General features: G+C 40.3%; 2 protein-coding genes and 1 non-coding gene across 9 annotated transcripts in view; 1 reads left to right on the top strand and 2 right to left on the bottom strand.

The window, feature by feature from the left end:
- Positions 1-325: 325 nt before the first annotated feature.
- trnat-agu (transfer RNA threonine (anticodon AGU)) lies at positions 326-399 on the bottom strand. Its single transcript has one exon. It is a non-coding gene; the product is annotated as a tRNA-Thr (tRNA).
- A 702-nt stretch (positions 400-1,101) lies between these two features.
- marchf6 (E3 ubiquitin-protein ligase MARCHF6) overlaps positions 1,102-18,013 on the top strand; it is a 28,176-nt gene continuing 11,264 nt past the window's right edge. For 3 of the 7 annotated variants that reach the window (XR_007938222.1, XR_007938221.1, XR_007938220.1), the window contains exons 1-25: positions 1,105-1,503; positions 2,536-2,635; positions 4,626-4,699; positions 4,931-5,074; positions 5,618-5,690; positions 5,872-6,040; positions 7,046-7,235; positions 7,874-7,935; positions 8,035-8,067; positions 8,205-8,256; positions 8,427-8,485; positions 8,584-8,664; positions 8,818-8,886; positions 9,283-9,357; positions 10,507-10,641; positions 10,765-10,985; positions 11,359-11,496; positions 11,600-11,822; positions 13,651-13,720; positions 13,931-14,112; positions 14,474-14,608; positions 14,789-14,878; positions 15,189-15,321; positions 15,586-15,721; positions 16,019-16,379. Coding sequence is in view for 4 of the 7 variants with exons in the window: in XM_022220784.2 (XP_022076476.1) it covers positions 1,485-1,503; positions 2,536-2,635; positions 4,626-4,699; positions 4,931-5,074; positions 5,618-5,690; positions 5,872-6,040; positions 7,046-7,235; positions 7,874-7,935; positions 8,035-8,067; positions 8,205-8,256; positions 8,427-8,485; positions 8,584-8,664; positions 8,818-8,886; positions 9,283-9,357; positions 10,507-10,641; positions 10,765-10,985; positions 11,359-11,496; positions 11,600-11,822; positions 13,651-13,720; positions 13,931-14,112; positions 14,474-14,608; positions 14,789-14,878; positions 15,189-15,321; positions 15,586-15,721; positions 16,019-16,106 (2,751 nt within the window). In the remaining 3 variants the exon portion in view is untranslated. Of the gene's footprint in view, positions 1,504-2,535; positions 2,636-4,625; positions 4,700-4,930; positions 5,075-5,617; positions 5,691-5,871; positions 6,041-7,045; positions 7,236-7,873; positions 7,936-8,034; positions 8,068-8,204; positions 8,257-8,426; positions 8,486-8,583; positions 8,665-8,817; positions 8,887-9,282; positions 9,358-10,506; positions 10,642-10,764; positions 10,986-11,358; positions 11,497-11,599; positions 11,823-13,650; positions 13,721-13,930; positions 14,113-14,473; positions 14,609-14,788; positions 14,879-15,188; positions 15,322-15,585; positions 15,722-16,018; positions 16,575-18,013 lie in introns of those variants that run through there. The other 4 variants (XM_051940054.1, XM_051940055.1, XM_051940056.1 and 1 more) reach the window with 2 other exon arrangements.
- On the bottom strand, positions 16,483-17,987 carry LOC110970498 (arylamine N-acetyltransferase 2-like). Its single transcript, XM_022220787.2, has one exon. The coding sequence runs from the start codon at positions 17,661-17,663 to the stop codon at positions 16,800-16,802; it is 864 nt and encodes a 287-aa protein (XP_022076479.2). The 5' UTR covers positions 17,664-17,987; the 3' UTR covers positions 16,483-16,799.

The following is an 18,013-nucleotide window of genomic DNA, read 5'->3' as shown; positions in this document are numbered from 1 at the left end:
TTCTAGTTTCAGAATTTTGGGGACTAAACATTTCATCAAGCACATTTTTAACTTTAACTCTCCATTTTATCCTGAATACATCTGCTTTGTATTATGAATTAACTTTGAATTAGAATATTTGTTTCTAACATTTCTCTCTATGTGATTTTAAAATGAAGTCCAAGAGCGACCATTTTCCGGCACCACTTTATTTTTCTGACTTGAATGATGATAGACGACTTTTGGCACCGTTTAACTAGTTCAACAAGTTAAACATTGATAGGTAGAAGTCCGCGTTGTGTTTGGTTCACTTAGTTGTTGTTATTTCTTGCGCCGCAGTCTTAAAAGGCACCGCTGGGATTCGAACCCAGGATCTCCTGTTTACTAGACAGGCGCTTTAACCAACTAAGCCACGGCGCCGCTGTGTCGCAAGGAATTTAAGGACCGTAGCAATTGGTGTGTAGTCAATTTATGGCACCGCGTCATAGTTACCTTTGAATACTCTATTTTTCCGATAATTACTAGCACTACTTGTCATCTTTTAAGGGCCCTATAATCAATTTATTATATCAAATCTGTACGTTTTTTTCAAATAGTTATGACAGGAAGGTTAATAAATTTTATATTAGTGTGCAACTTTTAATGCAAACATAAAACGTGCAATTAAAAACAGTAAAGTTCTAAATTGAGAAGTGAACGTTTTGTAGTGAAATAATATTACGTTGGGATAGTAAGGGTATTGGTATAGTGGTAAAACAAAAAAAATGTCTCGTCTTTTGATTTGTGGGACCCAGCAGCACGTCTACTCTGGGCTTGTTTGAAGCATAAAAAGGGGCTGGTCATGGTAACATCCAACAGATGTCGCTGTTTAATATGGCATGATAATTGGCATTTGCTTTCTAGGAATGTATTGAAGTAAAATCAAAGAAATTGACAATAACTCCTCCCGTGTAAATTGTGATTGTATTCAGAAGCAAGCACTTGGTGTTCATATAAAAAAAGTAAATGAGCTTTCCTCAGAGCTCTATTTAGGAATTATCTACTTGCCCTTCACAGATCACGTGACGGTCATTGTCGAAGTTTCCCTGCCGTAAAACTGAAGCTGCCGCCGTAAAGTCAGAGTGTTGTGACAGGAGCTAGCAGTGACGTTGGCGCATGCGTTAGCGGGTTTAGCTAGCCATTTGTCTCCCAGCTTTAAACTGTCGTTTCAGCAACACAGAGGATGTAACGCCTTTCCAGTTTATTGTCCTACATTAAAAGCTACACCGTGACTTAAAAACATTTTGTGTATCGGCGAACGTAGACTGAGACTGAGAGAACACAAAGAAGCAAATTCTTTGGCGTTAATCTGTGGGGAAACCATTTTATGATTGCCAATGCATCCAAGCCATAAGGATACAATCGTCTCGCTAGCTTAACTTAGCTAGCTAAACGATACTATCGGTGTCGTGGATGGGTTCACTGTACAAGGGGCAAGAAACGCTGACCGGTGCTTAGCGAACAACATGGATACTGCCGAAGAAGGTAAGGAGTAAAAGAAACTTCTTGTCGTTTTGTTATCCCATCGGTAGCTAGCTAGCGTTAGCCTCGTAAGTGCATCACTGCGAACCGACCCTGCTGCTGAGCTGGCCTGCTAATGGTTAATTTAGCCGAATAGCTTAGCTTTATATAGACTGTCATCGTCGTGAGGGGTGAATTCAGGATTGGGAAGGATGAGCACCGACTGCTAAACGTTGTTTTAATGTAGCCGAGCTCAACATTAGGCTACACCGTAAGAGAGAGACAACATAGGAGGGCTCAGAAGTTACTGGTGAAGTTTTACGAAACACTCACTTAAATTCGTACATGCTGACTAAGTATTAAAAAAAGGTGTGCCGAAAAGTGAGCGCCTGCCAAAACTACTGATCACCATTCATGGGAGCTTTTTTCCTCGTGTTTTTTTGCATTATTGTACCTTCCTTGTGTATTATATGCTATCCATTTGTTCTGATCATTTGAAATACCTTTGAAGGACCATTTCAACTCATGGAAAGCAGTTTTCTCCTTGTCAAAAAGAGATTACAGCTCACAGGATAATTGCAAAACAGAAATTCCCTTAGTTTAGATGAAAAGGTCACCGTCAATCAGGTCAGTTACAGTTTAGCAAGAATGTTTAATGTACTACACACATAACTCAACATCTAAGAGAATACTACAGTATTGCCTTTAAACATCCTAAATGCCAGGCTTCTTTGAACCCAGTTTTTCAGTTACAAGAAACATTGCTGACTAGACACTAGACACAGACATTAACATATATGTATCTACTAGTTTTGGCTGTTTGAGCCAGATAAAAACTGCTGTCGATGGAAAAGACACAATCAGTTTTTGGCAGATGATCACTTTTTGGCACAACCCCAGTTTTATGTCTCTTGATTACATTCCTTGTTCCTAAATATATTTCTCCATTAACAACACATCCCCAGTCACTGTCTGCCCGTCTCATTTTTGCTGTCTTTGGCAATGGGTATCATATACTCACTTATAGGTTATGTGCTTCTTTGTTTGTGTGTGCAGCGGATATTTGTCGTGTGTGCCGCTCTGAGGGGACCCCAGACAAACCCCTGTACCACCCCTGTGTCTGCACTGGCAGTATCAAGTTTATCCACCAGGAATGGTAAGTGTGTTTGGCTGACCCTTCCCTCTCTCTTTTGACAGTTGTTATTTTTGTTACCTTGTGAAGTAACGTTTCTCCTCATATGCCCACACCAAACTGTGCTTTTTATTAAACATTTAACTGTACAAAAAAAAACATTGACACTGCTCTGAGTTATTCTGCTCAGGACACCATGCTAACTTGTTGCATTAGTTAACTGCAACTTTGCTCACATTTTCTCCAAAAATTAGTATGATACTTTTTCCAAGCATTCTGGTCCACAGATTGTTAAATTTTCATACAGTCCAATGTTGGAGTAATTTATAATTGACAAAAGGCAATTTATTGTTGCCCATTTTCTCATTTTCTTTCCAACATGGTCATTTCTATCCTGATTCAATAAAAATGAGAATAACATATTTACAACAGCCAAGAGAGTACTCAGATTTATTTAAAAAGAAGAAAAAAAAAATTCTTTGAGTTATTTTAATCTCAATCTTTCAAAAAAAATACCCTGAATTTTCATTTACATATGTTTTTTTGATCATTAGCTTACTGTCCAAAGAGTGTTATAATCAGATTATTACAGTATAGTGCAAATAGTATTACTTGATGATAAATCCAAGATAATCTGGAAACTGGAATTTCCTTTCTGTAAGAGCCTGTAAGTTTTGTTACTTCACATTGTTTGCTAAGAATTAGATAACTTTATACATTGATTGTGTACTGGGATAACTCATATAGTGGAAACTTGATAGCTAATGTAACACAAGAACTATGAAAAGGGCACAGGAGAGGCTGAATCACATTCAGGTTTAGTAGTATCCCATATTACAGGCCTTAGGTGTGGTATTTGCACTGTGAAAATAATACCAGTTCCTGCAGGCATTTTTGAGATTGTGTTGTGTTCTCATCTGTCCTGTGTGAGTGTCACTGGTTGCGAGAGTGTCAGGTGAATGGAAGCACATGCAGAAACAAAAGCTGGACCTAGACTGTTCTGTGGTCACTGAAATCTAGACAGTTCTGCCAGAATGGTATAGTTGTGCGGAATGAATGCACATTGCAGCCAACCTGAGATTGCTACATTTAAAAAAAGTAACCTGAAACTTTGTTCAGCATTGGAGTCACAGCTGGAAGTGTTGAAGCTGAATTGAAACTTACAAGCATGGTCTGTGTGAGGCTAATGCAAGGTTCCTTAATGCTGTTACACTGTTGGAATCAGCTGGTGCAGTGACTCCCTTACATAACCAAGTTGTTAATCCCACACTCTAGCCTGTGACACAATGAGCTTGGATGGTGTAATTGTGGTCAACATACATACAAGCACATATGAGGTCATAAATAGCCTTTTTTGCCACTTGTTAGAGTGTGGGCTTTACTATGACTGAATTATGGAAAGTCCTAACAGCCTGTGTATGTATGTGAGGTCCAGAGGTCCTGGAGAGGTAATCACAGCTGAGCTTACGTCTTCATCACGTCATACTGTTGTATAGTCGTGGCAGAGGTATGCACGGAAAGTTTATGTTGGGTCAAAACTTCAGAAGTTAGTCAAACAAAGTCTATATTCTACACTGATTATTAAGTCAGCAACACAGAACTTCTTCCTCGTATGTGTATTTAGTTTGATTTAATTTACTTAGTTATTCCATAATCCTTAAACTGACCAAACTAAGGACTAATAGAATCATTTGAAATTTATTACCCCACTTGGATATTCCAAATATTACTGTCCACACCCAGACAGCAAATATATTAGGTATATAGTTATGAATTTTAAAGTGGGTCGTTTGAATAAATGAGTGTCTGCACTGATTGCTAACAATGAGAATTTTCTGTTGTTTGGCGTCTTTCTCTAAATGAGCACATGCAAAATTACATTCCATGCCAGTGTGATGAGTCTGTGTGAGAAACTGATTCTTTTATTAGATTTTTTACCGAGTAATTTCATGTAATAAAAAGAAATGTACTATGTTTTTGAATCCTCAATTGCCTTTTAAATCTTGCTTCACAGTTTGGTCCAATGGCTGAAGCACAGCAGGAAGGAGTACTGTGAATTATGCAAGCACAGATTTGCTTTCACACCAAGTAAGTCCCAGTGGCATTGATGGATCGTCCACTTTATTGCTATACAGCCTAAAGTTCTCCCATTATTTATTTTGTGTTAGTCCTTTTTGCATGTGATTATTCATTTGTTGTTTTTGTTGACACATCATTTTGAGTGATACGAATTAATGCCAGTGATGTAAATGGAAAACTATCATACACGAAAGATTAGTTGAAAGCCTCTGGTTCACTCTCTCTATCCGTACACTTCAGTCTACTCCCCAGATATGCCCTCACGTCTGCCCATCCAGGACATTTGTGCTGGCCTGCTGACAAGCGTGGGCACGGCCATTCGCTACTGGTTTCATTACACACTGGTGGCCTTCGCATGGCTTGGAGTGGTTCCTCTCACAGCATGTAAGTACATAGTATTCACTGATACAAATGCAAGGATAAATCACATTCAGGGCCACAATGATCACCTCCTAAATGTTAGATTACACCTCTCGTAGAACTTGTATCAGTTGTTTAGCTTGAAGTGTAACATCTCTATCATATTGATTAATAAAGACAATAATGATTCATCTGTGTAGTTTTTTTTAATAACAGAGCATCTTATATTAGCATTTGATCAGTATATGCAGATGCTCAAGATGTTTCTCCTCATCTATATTCTTGGAGCACATACGACAGTTTTATTGAAGAAATGACAAAGAGAAGCTTTACATATTAGCTTATGTTTGTGGGTAAAGCATGATGAAGAAAATTACAGCTGTAGCATCATTACGTAACAAGCAATGCGGTATGTGTTCCTAGATATGTAAATCTCTCTCATTACTCGGTGCATAACAGTTTGGCTGGATATATTCAATTCTTATATATAATGCAAGTTTAAACATTGGGGATTATTTGAGATGTGTGCAATGACACCAATTTATTTATCTGGTCTTTCTGTTCCAGGTCGCATCTATAAGTGTCTTTTTACCGGCTCTGTGAGCTCTCTTTTGACACTGCCATTGGACATGCTCTCTACGTAAGTGCGAATAGCATCCTCTGGCACTGCATGCTAAAACATGAAAGTGACGGCAAATGTAATGTTTAAAATAAATCCAGCATGTTTGCTTGTTTAAACTCCTCATTTCCCTGTTATCTGTTACAGAAAATCTTTGTGCTTTTGGATATTTTATTATATTTGTATGTTTGTGTTCCTGCAGAGAGAACCTGCTTGCAGATTGTCTACAGGGTTGTTTTGTGGTGACGTGCACCCTGTGCGCATTCATAAGTCTGGTATGGCTCAGAGAGCAGATAGTCCATGGTGGTGCCCCCCAGTGGTTAGAGCAGCACCAACCACCACCACCCAATGCAGCTGGACAAGCCAATGAGGTACATTGCTCACAAAACTGTTTGATTATAGAAGATGTTTATGTGGGCAGTGTCAGTTAACAAACACAAAACTGTTTTGTTTCCTTGTGGTGCAAATATTTATTCAGAAAAGCGTGGTCTAAGTGTACGTGCAGGTATTGCCTTGCTCTTATAGACATCTCATTCAAGTAATTTATTTTATTCTACAATTCTACAATTTCATTTAGCAGACGCTTTTGTCCAAAGCGACGTACAACACAAGCAAGAATTCAGACATAAGGAAAAACCTGTAGTAAGTGCAAAAAGTGCTTCAAGTGCGATTGGTCAATTCTACATACATAAGTATGTTTGACGCATTGCTCCTTGTGTCAACTCAGCACCACAGCATTGAATGCTTTTGAATGAAGTGCGCTTGAGTGCTGTAGTCTTCTAAATGATAGGTGTCACCGCTGAGAAAAATATCATTTATGCCATTGGAATAGCAATATGAGAAATACAGGACGTATGTAATTCAAACACTCTTTTCATATTGATCTGTCAGTCTTTGACAGTCTCGGAAAGCCATCTTATCTCAGTCAAAACTGCCTCCTGTTTGTTTCCTCCCGGGGTACTGCTTCATGCCTGCAGCACATCTCTCGCCCGGTTGTTGCAGCAATCTCCCTCCATGAGTTTGTGCCATCTGGGAATCCCTTCTCTCTCACTTTGATGTATCACAGACTAGAGACAGACTTGCTTACAGACTCATGCCTCCAGCTTGCCCGAGTGCCAGATGTGCCATGCACAGCAAGTTACGGAAACTGGGAGCTGTGCGTGACCAGCCGAAACAGCACTAAAGTGTGCTGTTTCAACTAAATACTGCCACTTCTGAATTAGACTAGTTATGATGTGGACAGAGAGTTCCCAGTGTGTTATATCACTGTGTGCTTCATTTCGATATATTCTATGAGAACATAAATCTACCATGAATTGACTTCTTGCTGTTGATTACCTTTATTAAGGCCTTGCACTGTGTTCTCTTAATATCAGGCACAGGCTGCAGGTCAAGGAGCAGCCGATGAGCCTCCTGCAGCCCAGCCAGCTCCTGCTGATCCTCCGGCCCAGAATGAGGCCGAGCCTGAGCCCCCTGATGTCCCACCAGATCAGGGTGATGATCCAGAGCTTGAAGAAGAAGAGGGAGCAGCTGCTGAAGATGCAGACCCCAACAATGGAGCACAAGGTTGAAGTTTTATTCAGATAGTTTTTCATATATATATATCCTTGCTAGAGCTACAGATTTTTGCAAACAGCAGGGTTTGTGGAAATGGAAGTCTCAAGTTTGAGCGACCCAAAAACAAGCAGCACCACTGGCATTACTGCATAAAAATACTTACTACAGTGGCTCTAATTTGTTTGACCATTTGCCAAAGCATGACAATTTATTTGACAGTGACATAACAGTGTGTCAAAATGCTACGCATAGCACTGAAATCACACTTACTTGTTTTGTTTTATCATAATTTATGGACTGCTTTTGCAGCAGGCAAAGCAAGTAGGCAGAGTAATAAATGGTGAATATATTGTACATTATTCTAGCTTGAGGGTACAGCTAAATGAATGCAATGGAACAGCTTCTCAGTAGCATGTTGTGTACTTCAGAGCTGATGGATTTCCACAGAACAACATTAATAATGTAACGTTAACTGCCCGCTACAGCAAAGCAAACGCATTGACAGAAAGATTGAGCTTAAATTTAGTTTGACAGTAAAGTCAAAATTGATGGGCTTTTATGCGTTTTATGTTGATGCCTTTCATATTGCTGTCTGTTTCCAGTGTAATAATCTTCACTGTATTTGGTGTCGGTTTCTGTCTCTGTAGATGACATGAACTGGAATGCTTTGGAGTGGGACAGAGCAGCAGAGGAGCTCACCTGGGAAAGGGTAACACTGCCATTACTGCTCACTGTATATTTACAAATCTGTGTCTATGGAAGATATCTGTGCACAGTAAAATAAGAAATATTTCAATTCCCCTTTCAGATGCTTGGCCTGGATGGTTCACTGGTATTTTTGGTAAGTCTTAATGTCTGTAAGTTTCAGGTTCTTTGCCTTTTGTTAATAATGATATCTGATATGAGGGACATGTAAAAACAAATTTGATACCTTCCCTCTTGATGACTTGAGTGAAGACTGGTGTTTTTGTCTCCTAGGAACATGTGTTTTGGGTAGTGTCTCTCAACACACTCTTCATCTTGGTCTTCGGTGAGTAGAGGGAAACAAAGATGTATCATAAGCATCAAAATGAAATGTTCACTCTTGACGTTTTTGTCACATGAAAAACGCAAACTTGAAAGTCTTAGTTATTATGTAAACGTCGCTGTGGTATTCATGCTGCGCTAGGTAAAATGTCTCCTCTTCTTTGTTTCATTCAGCATTTTGTCCCTACCACATTGGACACTTCTCTGTTGTTGGTCTTGGCTTTGAGGAATATGTAAGTAGCAGTTTTAGTCCTCTTATCTTTACAATGCAAAGAGGTAATCCTTGAATTATACTTTTCATATACTTACTACAACTTCATGCTTTCTTTAGGTCCAAGCGTCTCACTTTGAGGGATTGATCACAACAATTGTGGGCTACATACTGTTGGCCATGACGCTCATCCTGTGTCATGTATCCTTTCACCCAGCAACATAAACACGCACTTAATCCAAACGCACTCTGATACAACTTTGTTCATGGAGGCTGAGATGCATTTTAAGGTCATGCTGTTGTGTGCACAGATTAGAATATGTGTGCCGTACTGATCCTTAATGACTGTCATAGGGACTGGCTGCTCTGGTCAGGTTCCAGCGCTCCCGGCGTCTCCTGGGAGTCTGCTACATTGTTGTCAAGGTAACTGCTCCAAGTGCATTTCTGCTTTGTGTGAGACATGCAGACGGTGACCTTGGTGGAAACACAAACACAAGTATTCGCTCCGTTACCTCCTGGCTGTGATACTGAATTAGATTTTGTTTGCAATCATACACAAAAGGGAAATTGTAAAATCATTTTCATACAGTATGACACAATAATTGTGTCAGGCTGGACATGGTTTTATCTATCTAATAGTCCCTACATTAATTGGACATTTACAAGGATATACCTTTAAATACTCTATTGTTCATTCTAACTACCAAAAAAAATTAAAATAGGTGTGATATTTTTGGATTTTAACTCATTTTATTGGGATTTTTCTGTGTTTAATATTGTGTAAACCTTTACTGAGAGAAGCCTCCACTTCCATTACAGGTGTCCTTGCTGGTTGTTGTGGAGATTGGTGTTTTTCCACTGATCTGCGGCTGGTGGCTGGACATCTGCTCTTTAGTAAGACTCTCTTGCTCTTTGTCATGCTCTGATCCTGAATATTTCTGTATCATTCTGTTTGTGGATCTCAGGTCTGTCCTTTAAGACACCAGTTCTCACACTTATATGCTTTTTAAATTAAATTGGCTGAGTAGTTTGGTTTGGGAGTCAGATTGAAATTTTGTGAACGAGGAGGTTGATACACTTGTCATTCTTGGCTGATGTAGTTTTTTTATACAGCCCATTATTTTATAGTAGCAATTAATTTCCACAAATAGTGTGCATGTTTTATGCTAATGTTATTGAACTGTTCCAGCGTCTGTCTCACTTTACGAAATTTCAGTAAATACTTACACAGTGGGCAATTTTCATAGAATTTGCTAAAATGAGAGTGGTGATGCATACCCTGCAGAGGCTCTGTCACAACACCTTTGAAGGGCTTTAAGCAGGGCAGCACAGAGACAAAAGCAGATGCTGTTGCTCACACAGTTCATGCATTCATTAACACACAGAAAAACAGAGAACAGACTGGTTTAGATGACTGAACAGCGAGAGGATGCCATATGCCTCAGTGGTGTGACTGTCATTCTGTTTGTTTATTCTCTCTTGTGTCAGGGAGTTTGTATGTGTTAACACATAATAGCACGGTGACACTAGTTTCTCGCTACCTTTAGCCACAAAATAAGCTCGCGCTGTTGCCCACATTATTGCAAGCCAGTTGATACATTTTTCTGAGACTGTTCCAAGTCAGTCCATTTTCACCAACAGGTGAAGCAGCTTCCGCAGCAAAAGGGAGCCTGTGAATCATGTCACAGTTCTCCCAAAATAAAACTGTGCTTTTGAAAATGACATGCCAATCTTTTCTTTTGAAGCTGTAATACATATGTGAATTTACAGCTTCTAAAACGTATTTTCCGTTTAAAGGTAAACATAAAACCAACAGCACTTTCATAACCGCCAGACCTTCAACGTTTTCTTTCAGAAAGTCAACAAGTTCAGTCTAATTTTACACTGTTAAGCTTGTGTGAGTGCAAATGTTATTCATTACATATTTTGTCATGAAACTTACCGTGTATTTGGTAACAAAAGGCATGCATTGAGAAAGCATCATCTCACACAAACACTGAAGTGGAATTTAATCTCTGTTTTTTCACTTTCTTCATCCTGCAGGAGATGTTTGATGCCTCACTTAAAGACAGAGAATTGAGTTTCAAGTCAGCACCTGGTACCACTATGTTCCTGCACTGGCTTGTAGGAATGGTCTATGTCTTCTACTTTGCTTCATTCATCCTTCTACTGAGAGAGGTAAAAAACAAAAAACAAAAGTGATTTAGAGGAACGAGGCCAGAGTTGATATACTGCAAGCAAAGTATTCCTATGATAAATATAATGCACAGTGCACTTAATCATATCTGCTTTCTCCATCAGGTGCTGAGACCTGGAGTGCTGTGGTTTCTGAGAAACCTCAATGACCCAGATTTTAACCCGGTGCAGGAAATGATTCACTTGCCCATCTACAGACATCTGCGGCGGTTCATCCTGTCTGTGGTTGTCTTTGGCTCAATCGTGTTGCTCATGCTGTGGCTTCCCATCAGGCTGATAAAACTGCTGCTGCCCACCTTCCTCCCATACAATGTCATGCTCTACAGGTAACCAGCAGACGTAACAAAACCATAAGTCACTTATTAATATTGTGTGCAAAACCTGCTGCTCTGTTTCTCTGAAATGGTCTGAGAAGCCACTTCATTTTCAGGCTGGATACTCACAGTGTCGTGTCACAGCACGTATTTAAGAGGAAATGCTAACAGCATAGCCAACATGAATGACTGATCAAAAAAGAAGAATTGCAGTGACTTGTCCTTTTGATGAAACTTTACATTAAGAGGAAACAAAAGTCTGATTTTGTCAGATAAATCGAGAACAGAAGTGTAAACCACAAGCACTGTTCTGTGCAACGAAGTCATACTTGCTTTTGTGCACACCATTGTCTTTTTCTGACCCTCTTCAACTCTTTCTCCTCAGTGACGCCCCAGTCAGTGAGCTGTCTTTGGAGCTATTATTACTTCAGGTTGTGCTTCCGGCTCTACTTGAACAGGGACATACTCGCCAGTGGCTCAAAGGCCTGGTCAGAGCCTGGACAGTCAGTGCTGGATATTTACTGTAAGTCAAATCTGAATACACAATACATTTTCCTGCTCACCCAGTGAATTTCTTTCCCATATTAGCTGTCTGTAACTGACTGACCACTTCTCCTTGTCTCTAGTGATCTCCACTCCTACCTCCTTGGCGAGCAGGAGGACAATGATGCTAACCAGCCTGTCAACAACAACAACAATAACAATCCTCCACATGGACATCAGAACAACAATAACAACCCTGCCCCAGCTGTTGGTGAGGGGCTTCATGCAGCCCATCAGGCCATTCTGCAGCAAGGGGGACCAGTGGGTTTCCAGCCCTACCACCGACCTCTTCGCTTCCCATTAAGGGTGAGACAGTCCCATAATTTTGAATGTGTAGCTGTAATTTCAAGCATGGCCACATAGATGTATTAAGTAGAACTGGATAATGTGTTCATAAATGATCGACTAGTCATTTCTATTCATGTTTCCCACTGAGCACACATTTTGTTTCCATGGGCATCAGTCATTTTGGACCTGTAGGGCATTTGCACTATAGGTTTTCTCCATCCAGGTCAGTGTAAAACATGCATGTCCCACAGCCCTTCAAGGGGCTTTGTGGGTTTGTAATGCTAAAAAAAAATATTACTCATTATTTTAATAGCTACTCTTTTCCCACTAGATGTGTATGGGGGAAAATACATTTTAGGCCAGCGGGCATTTGTAATGACCACCCCAGAATTGATTCACAACTCCACTGCATTCCTGGGGCCTTGGAATTACACAAAGTCTCTGTTTTCTAAAATTATTATAAGTGTAGTGAGTGTCTGTAGTCTGCAAAACCCCATGGTCATAAAATATATCTGAGACACCCAGGTCAGGTCAAGCAAGACAGTGAAAAAGCTATAGCTAGCACACTCAGCTTTCCATGCAACTGCAGTATCAGCTGTACATTTTACCAAGCCTGCTGGAAAAAAGGCACCCTTAATTTATGGATATCTTAAGCTTTACGGAGAGATTGGTTGCCGGCAGTAGGGATAAAACCAATTGCAGAGACAAATAGTACTCTTTAAGTGATGACACACAGATTTAGATCAGTGTTGATGTGAACGTCAAATCATTATGAAACGGATGTGGGCTATTTTTATACACAAGTCTTTTGAAAAGATACATACTGAGCCGCCTATTATTTGTGGTTTGAGTCAAATTTAGAAATGTGCCAACGCCCTAGGTACCACTTACTGTGAATCTGAGCCCCTACAACTTAACTCTCAGTCATTGCACTCCTCCTCCTTCATGTTTGAGACCTTAGTCTCTGCAAGCCTGTTATATAGCCTTACACTCTGCAGCAGGAGTCCATGAAATACAATAGTTTATAGTATGTACCAGGGGTGTGAAACATGTGGCCCGCAGACCAAAACCTTCAGAGGATCCAGTTCCAGAGAAGACATTAAATACAAATTGTAAATTAGTAAAACTATAAATTTAAAATAATTTTTGATCATATAGTAAAAATCTAGATTGTTCATTGTTCTTTTGTCATTTTGTGTCTTTTTTGTGATATATTGTCTTGCTTTAGTTGGTTTTTGTCTTTTCTCGTCTGACTTTTCTCGATCATCTCATGTTTTTGTCATTTTGTTTCTCGTTTTTGTTGTTTTGTATTTCGTTTTTGTCTCACTTGTGTTTTTTGTATTATTTTGTCATTTTGTGTTTTGCTTTATTCGTTGTTTTGTGCATCTTGTTAGTCATTTTGTGTGTTTTTGTCTTGCTTGTGTTGTCTATTTGTTGTTTTATTTCTTGTTTTTGTCATTTTTTGTCTCCTTTGTGTCATTTGTGTCATTTTTTGGACCATTTTTTTGTCGATTTGTACATTTTTTTATCCTTTTTTGTCATTTGTTTCTCGCTTTTGACGTTTTGTGTCTTGTTTTTCTAAATTCCTGAAATGTGAACATTTTCAGAACATACTTTTTTGCACTCAGACAAAGGCAAAAATTAGTAATTGTCCTTATTTATTGATTGCTTTGTTCTGATTTTACTGTTGCGGCCCACTGGAGGTCATGTTGGGCTGCATGTGGCCTCTGAACTAAAGTGACTATCACCTCTGGCATACACAGTTTCGACAGTACAGAGAATAGAAGTTTGTTATACAGTGTCCTATTTTAAAGCTTTTATTCTCACCTGTGTCATCTTTTTCCAGATTGTGTTGCTGATAGCCTTCATGTGCATCACTCTGCTAGTGGCCAGTCTGGTGTGCTTAACCCTACCAGGTGAGACGTGGAGGCGTACAGCTGAACCACATCATTTTCCACTCTGTGAACCCACACCCAAACTATAATTAAAATGAGTGTCTCTCTTTCTCTCTGTATATATACATATCTATGCTATTCAGTTTCCAGTTAAAACAGTAATTTACTCCCTCTGCAACCACTACAGAGTTGGAAATAGCGTGTTCATTTGTTTTTTCACTTGTGTTTCAGTATTCACTGGCCGCTGGCTGATGTCCTTCTGGACAGGAAATTCCAAAATCCATGAGCTGTACACAGCAGCATGCGGTCTGTATGTCTGCTGGCTGTCTATCCGCGGAGTCACCGTTCTGCTGGCCTGGATGCCGCAGGGACGCACCGTTATCATGCGCAAAGTCCAGGAGTGGACTCTGATGGTGAGAATAAATGAGGAGCCTTAGTTGTTGGCAAATATCTAAACTGGGCAGCACTGGTTTGTGCTAATTAGCTGCTCTCTTCCCAGCCATTAGACTGTCTAATGTTGGACGTGAATACGGTGTTTTGTTAACTGGCTAGATACCTATTACAACTCATTAGGTGATACCTTAAATTTGCCAGCAGTTGATTAGAAGAAGCATCGCAGCATTGTTATCAACCCTACCAGTGCTGCAGCTTTTTATCTTTTTTATATACAGGTGAAATAACCCTACCATGTTCCAACATCTCTCATGCTTGTTCTCTTAAACTGAGCTGTCAAAATTAATCATGTTAATTGTGTATCTGCAATTGTTTGTGTAGATCCTGAAGACCCTTGTTGTGGCTTTGCTGGTCGCTGGAGTTATTCCACTGCTACTGGGCCTGCTGTTTGAACTAGTCATTGTGGCTCCTCTCAGGGTACCCCTGGATCAAACACCCCTCTTCTATCCATGGCAGGTATGACCGTGTGCATTCCTGCTCTTGTCATTCCGTCAAATCAAATCAAATCAACTTTATTTATATGGCACTTTTCATACAGTCGAGTCACACAAAACGTCACTCGTTTGCCGGCAGCAGCTTGTTAAGTACAGCGAGTCAGTAAGAAGTTTGATGTTCATCTTTTGATCTTATCTGCAGGATTGGGCTCTTGGAGTGCTTCATGCCAAAATAATTGCTGCCATCACTCTCATGGGCCCTCAGTGGTGGCTGAAGACTGTTATTGAGCAGGTGGGTTTTTAAACAGATATTCAACACAAATTCTTTTTCATGAAGACTAGATTTGAAACAGCTGATGTCTATATAGTGCATTTGAGTGGTTTGTCTGTGCCCAAGGTTGATATAAAATCAGGATTAAAGCTCACATGTCACTAAGAAATCTCTCTGCTGGCTTTGAGCTTAACAGTAGATCCCTGCTATGTTTATTTGTGCTGTTTTTCGGGGGGTGGGGGTTTTGCTCGTTTTGCATTTTGACCTGCTTAAAGCACGGAAAAGGACAACAATTTCCAAGTGACTTAGTATCTGTAAACTCCCATCTTAGGTTTACGCAAACGGAATTCGCAACATTGATCTCCAGTTCATCATCCGTAAACTGGCAGCTCCTGTTATCTCAGTTCTGCTGTTGTCCCTGTGTGTGCCATACGTCATCGCCGCCGGGGTGGTGCCTGCTGTAGGTCAGTATCTGAGCACATGCAGATGAAGCATTACACTCACAATATAAACCTCTGTAGCAAAAGAAGACAAATAAAGCAAATGCACAGCTTCTATTAGATTATACCGTCATGTTTGTTTTTTTACAGTTTATCTACTACTTCACATAACAGGTGTCTCCAAATTACTGCTTTTTCCTTATTGTTTTACTTTTTACACTGTTGCAAGTAATGGGACTACGGATGAAGTAGTATGTGACTCCATAAAGTTGTACACTGCTTTTTCAGGAGTTACTCCAGAGATGGAGATCCTAATGCAGAGGAGAATCTACCCATTCCTGTTGATGGTGGTCTCTCTTATCGGCATCCTTTCCTTCCAAATTCGGCAATTTAAACGCCTTTATGAACACATCAAGAATGACAAGTAAGGATTTTTTTTGCATAGTTTTTAGCAGTTTGGTAATGACAAATGGGCTTTTTTTTAAAACGTGTGTAACAATCAGGGTGATGTTTAGAAAGTCAGTTTACCATTTAGTTTTCTATGCTAAGCAGATAGTTTTAGTTTAAGTAGCATGCCGTTTTCATAAAGTAATCTAGGATTGCATGACCATAATTCATGTTGGCAGCACTGAAAGTAAAGACAATTGTCATTACAATACAGGAAAGTCTGACAACGATAACAGTTTAAGCAATAATACTGTAATAATGTCTGTCATTGCAGGTACCTGGTTGGCCAGAGGCTTGTCAACTACGAACGAAAAGCTGGCAGAGGAAGCTCAGTCCCTCCCCCTAACCCTGTCGCAGAGTAAATTTTTGTGTCACATGTTGCCACATTTTTGCACTTCTTGCCCTGCGTACGGCCTGTCCAATGCTTCCACCCCATCCCATCCTTTTTGATTTTCAACTCAGTCCTCGGACCGTAATCCTTTTTTGAATCTCCTGTGGATCTTGGTGGATTTGATGGATGTTGTTCAGTTTCCTTTCATGCCCATCAAACATGGGACAGAAAAATGTATTATAATCATGGGACAGCAGATTAATCCCCTCAAACAAAACAAACGGAGTAGGCAGGAGGGTTAAAGGTTTGATTTAAAGCTCGACATCTGTATTGTCATCCATGCCTTGCTTTGTAAAGTGCTGCCTGATAATTGTACATGTGTAAATATTTTGAATGCAGACTTTGTCTTTAAAAAAAAAAAACAGATGTGGATTAATGAAATGACCATTGTACATCTTTAAAGTGTATGTATAATTTATTAAATCAAAATGACAGTTTATCTTTATTGTTGCTTGTGTTCTTAAGACAATCAGTGTTTGATTATTGCTCAACCATTAGGACAAAGATCAAGGTTAGATTACCCTCAACTGTGTACAGAATAATGTTCCTGAGCAATGAGAATTCATTTAAAATCCCTTTGTATTACAAGTATAAATCAACAGCTGTTTAGATATTGGGCTGTAGAGAAATACAAGTTAGAAAGATACCCCACAAGAAAGCATGATCAATACGTAACGGGGGGTGGAGTGATTGCCTCATCCTTTGGTATTAGAGGAGATTTAAGTACAATTCCAAATTTCTCTGCTAGAATACCAGGGATCTCCTCATCTTTGAGCTCCCTGGTTGTGGTTTCTACCACGCCTCCAGTTGCTTCAGTTGGGAATGTGATGGTATTAAGCTTGTGGCCAACGTAAGTGAGCCTTCCACCTGGTTTTAAAACGGTGCAGAGGGACTTGCAGAAGATGATAGAAGAAGGAGACGTCTGGTGGTAATTACACATCTCGGTGAAGTTCTCCAGACGCCGAGGTTCAAGAGTGAACTTGTAGATCTGTGTCCAGTCTCTATCTGCGCCATTATTTTCCTCCTTTTGCCACTCCAGAAAGCGCATCCCCGCGGCTTCTCTGATGCGGTACACCCGGTGGCCCTCCTCCTGAGGGTCTTCGGTGTCCAATGAAAGCGGGACAGTGAACCCCGCGTTCCCGAACGACACGTCGCACAACCACCGGCGGCCCTCCAGAGTCACCATGATGATCAGGTGGTCGAACGGTGCCCCATAGCCACCCGTGATCGAGTTCTTCACCTGTCCGGAGAGCAGACGCATGTCGAAGCCGAGTTTAGTAAGCAGCCAGGAGAACATGTAGTTACTCTCATAGCAGAAACCACCTTGTCGCTGGTTCACGATCTTGTCGTAGAGAAGTGGGGGATCGAGCTGGACTCTTCCGCCGCTGTGAACCGTGAGGTTCTCAAACGGCACCGACAGCAGGTGACGGGTGTGAACAGACCGCAGCAGCTCCAGGTCGGGCTTTCCGGGGGCCGTTAACCCGATCCGAGACAAATATTTCCCCACGTCCATGTCTACAAAAGTCATTTCGGCTGCTTACTTTCACTTCCAAACTCAAAGTGTGGATAAACTACTATTAAATAAGCCCCACGGAGACTGACCGGTTAGTTTGTGATTTGATTCCTGCAGTTGAATGTTGCGTTTAAACTACACCCCTCTATCACTAATTACGTCAAATAAAAGAACTGAAGGTATCAAGTTAAGCGCAAATAAACGAACTAAATGTTTTAAAATCGCATCAATTGTACAAAATTAAGTGACACTGCTGACTTTTATAGTACAAAAGTGGAGCGAAGTTGATTTGAACTGACTTTTTTTCGCTTTTTTTACTCAAGCTGCCGATAGAAACAGTAGTTCAGACCTCTTCCTGTCTCAGT

The sequence above is a fragment of the Acanthochromis polyacanthus genome, chromosome 20 (genome assembly GCF_021347895.1).
Source record: "Acanthochromis polyacanthus isolate Apoly-LR-REF ecotype Palm Island chromosome 20, KAUST_Apoly_ChrSc, whole genome shotgun sequence".
NCBI lineage: Eukaryota > Metazoa > Chordata > Actinopteri > Pomacentridae > Acanthochromis > Acanthochromis polyacanthus.
This window is presented reverse-complemented; position numbering and strand designations above follow the sequence as displayed.

What these genes read in the sequence shown, in the direction of transcription:
- LOC110970498 (XM_022220787.2), bottom strand. Translation starts at nt 17,663, where the DNA reads ATGACTTTTGTAGACATGGACGTGGGGAAATATTTGTCTCGGATCGGG.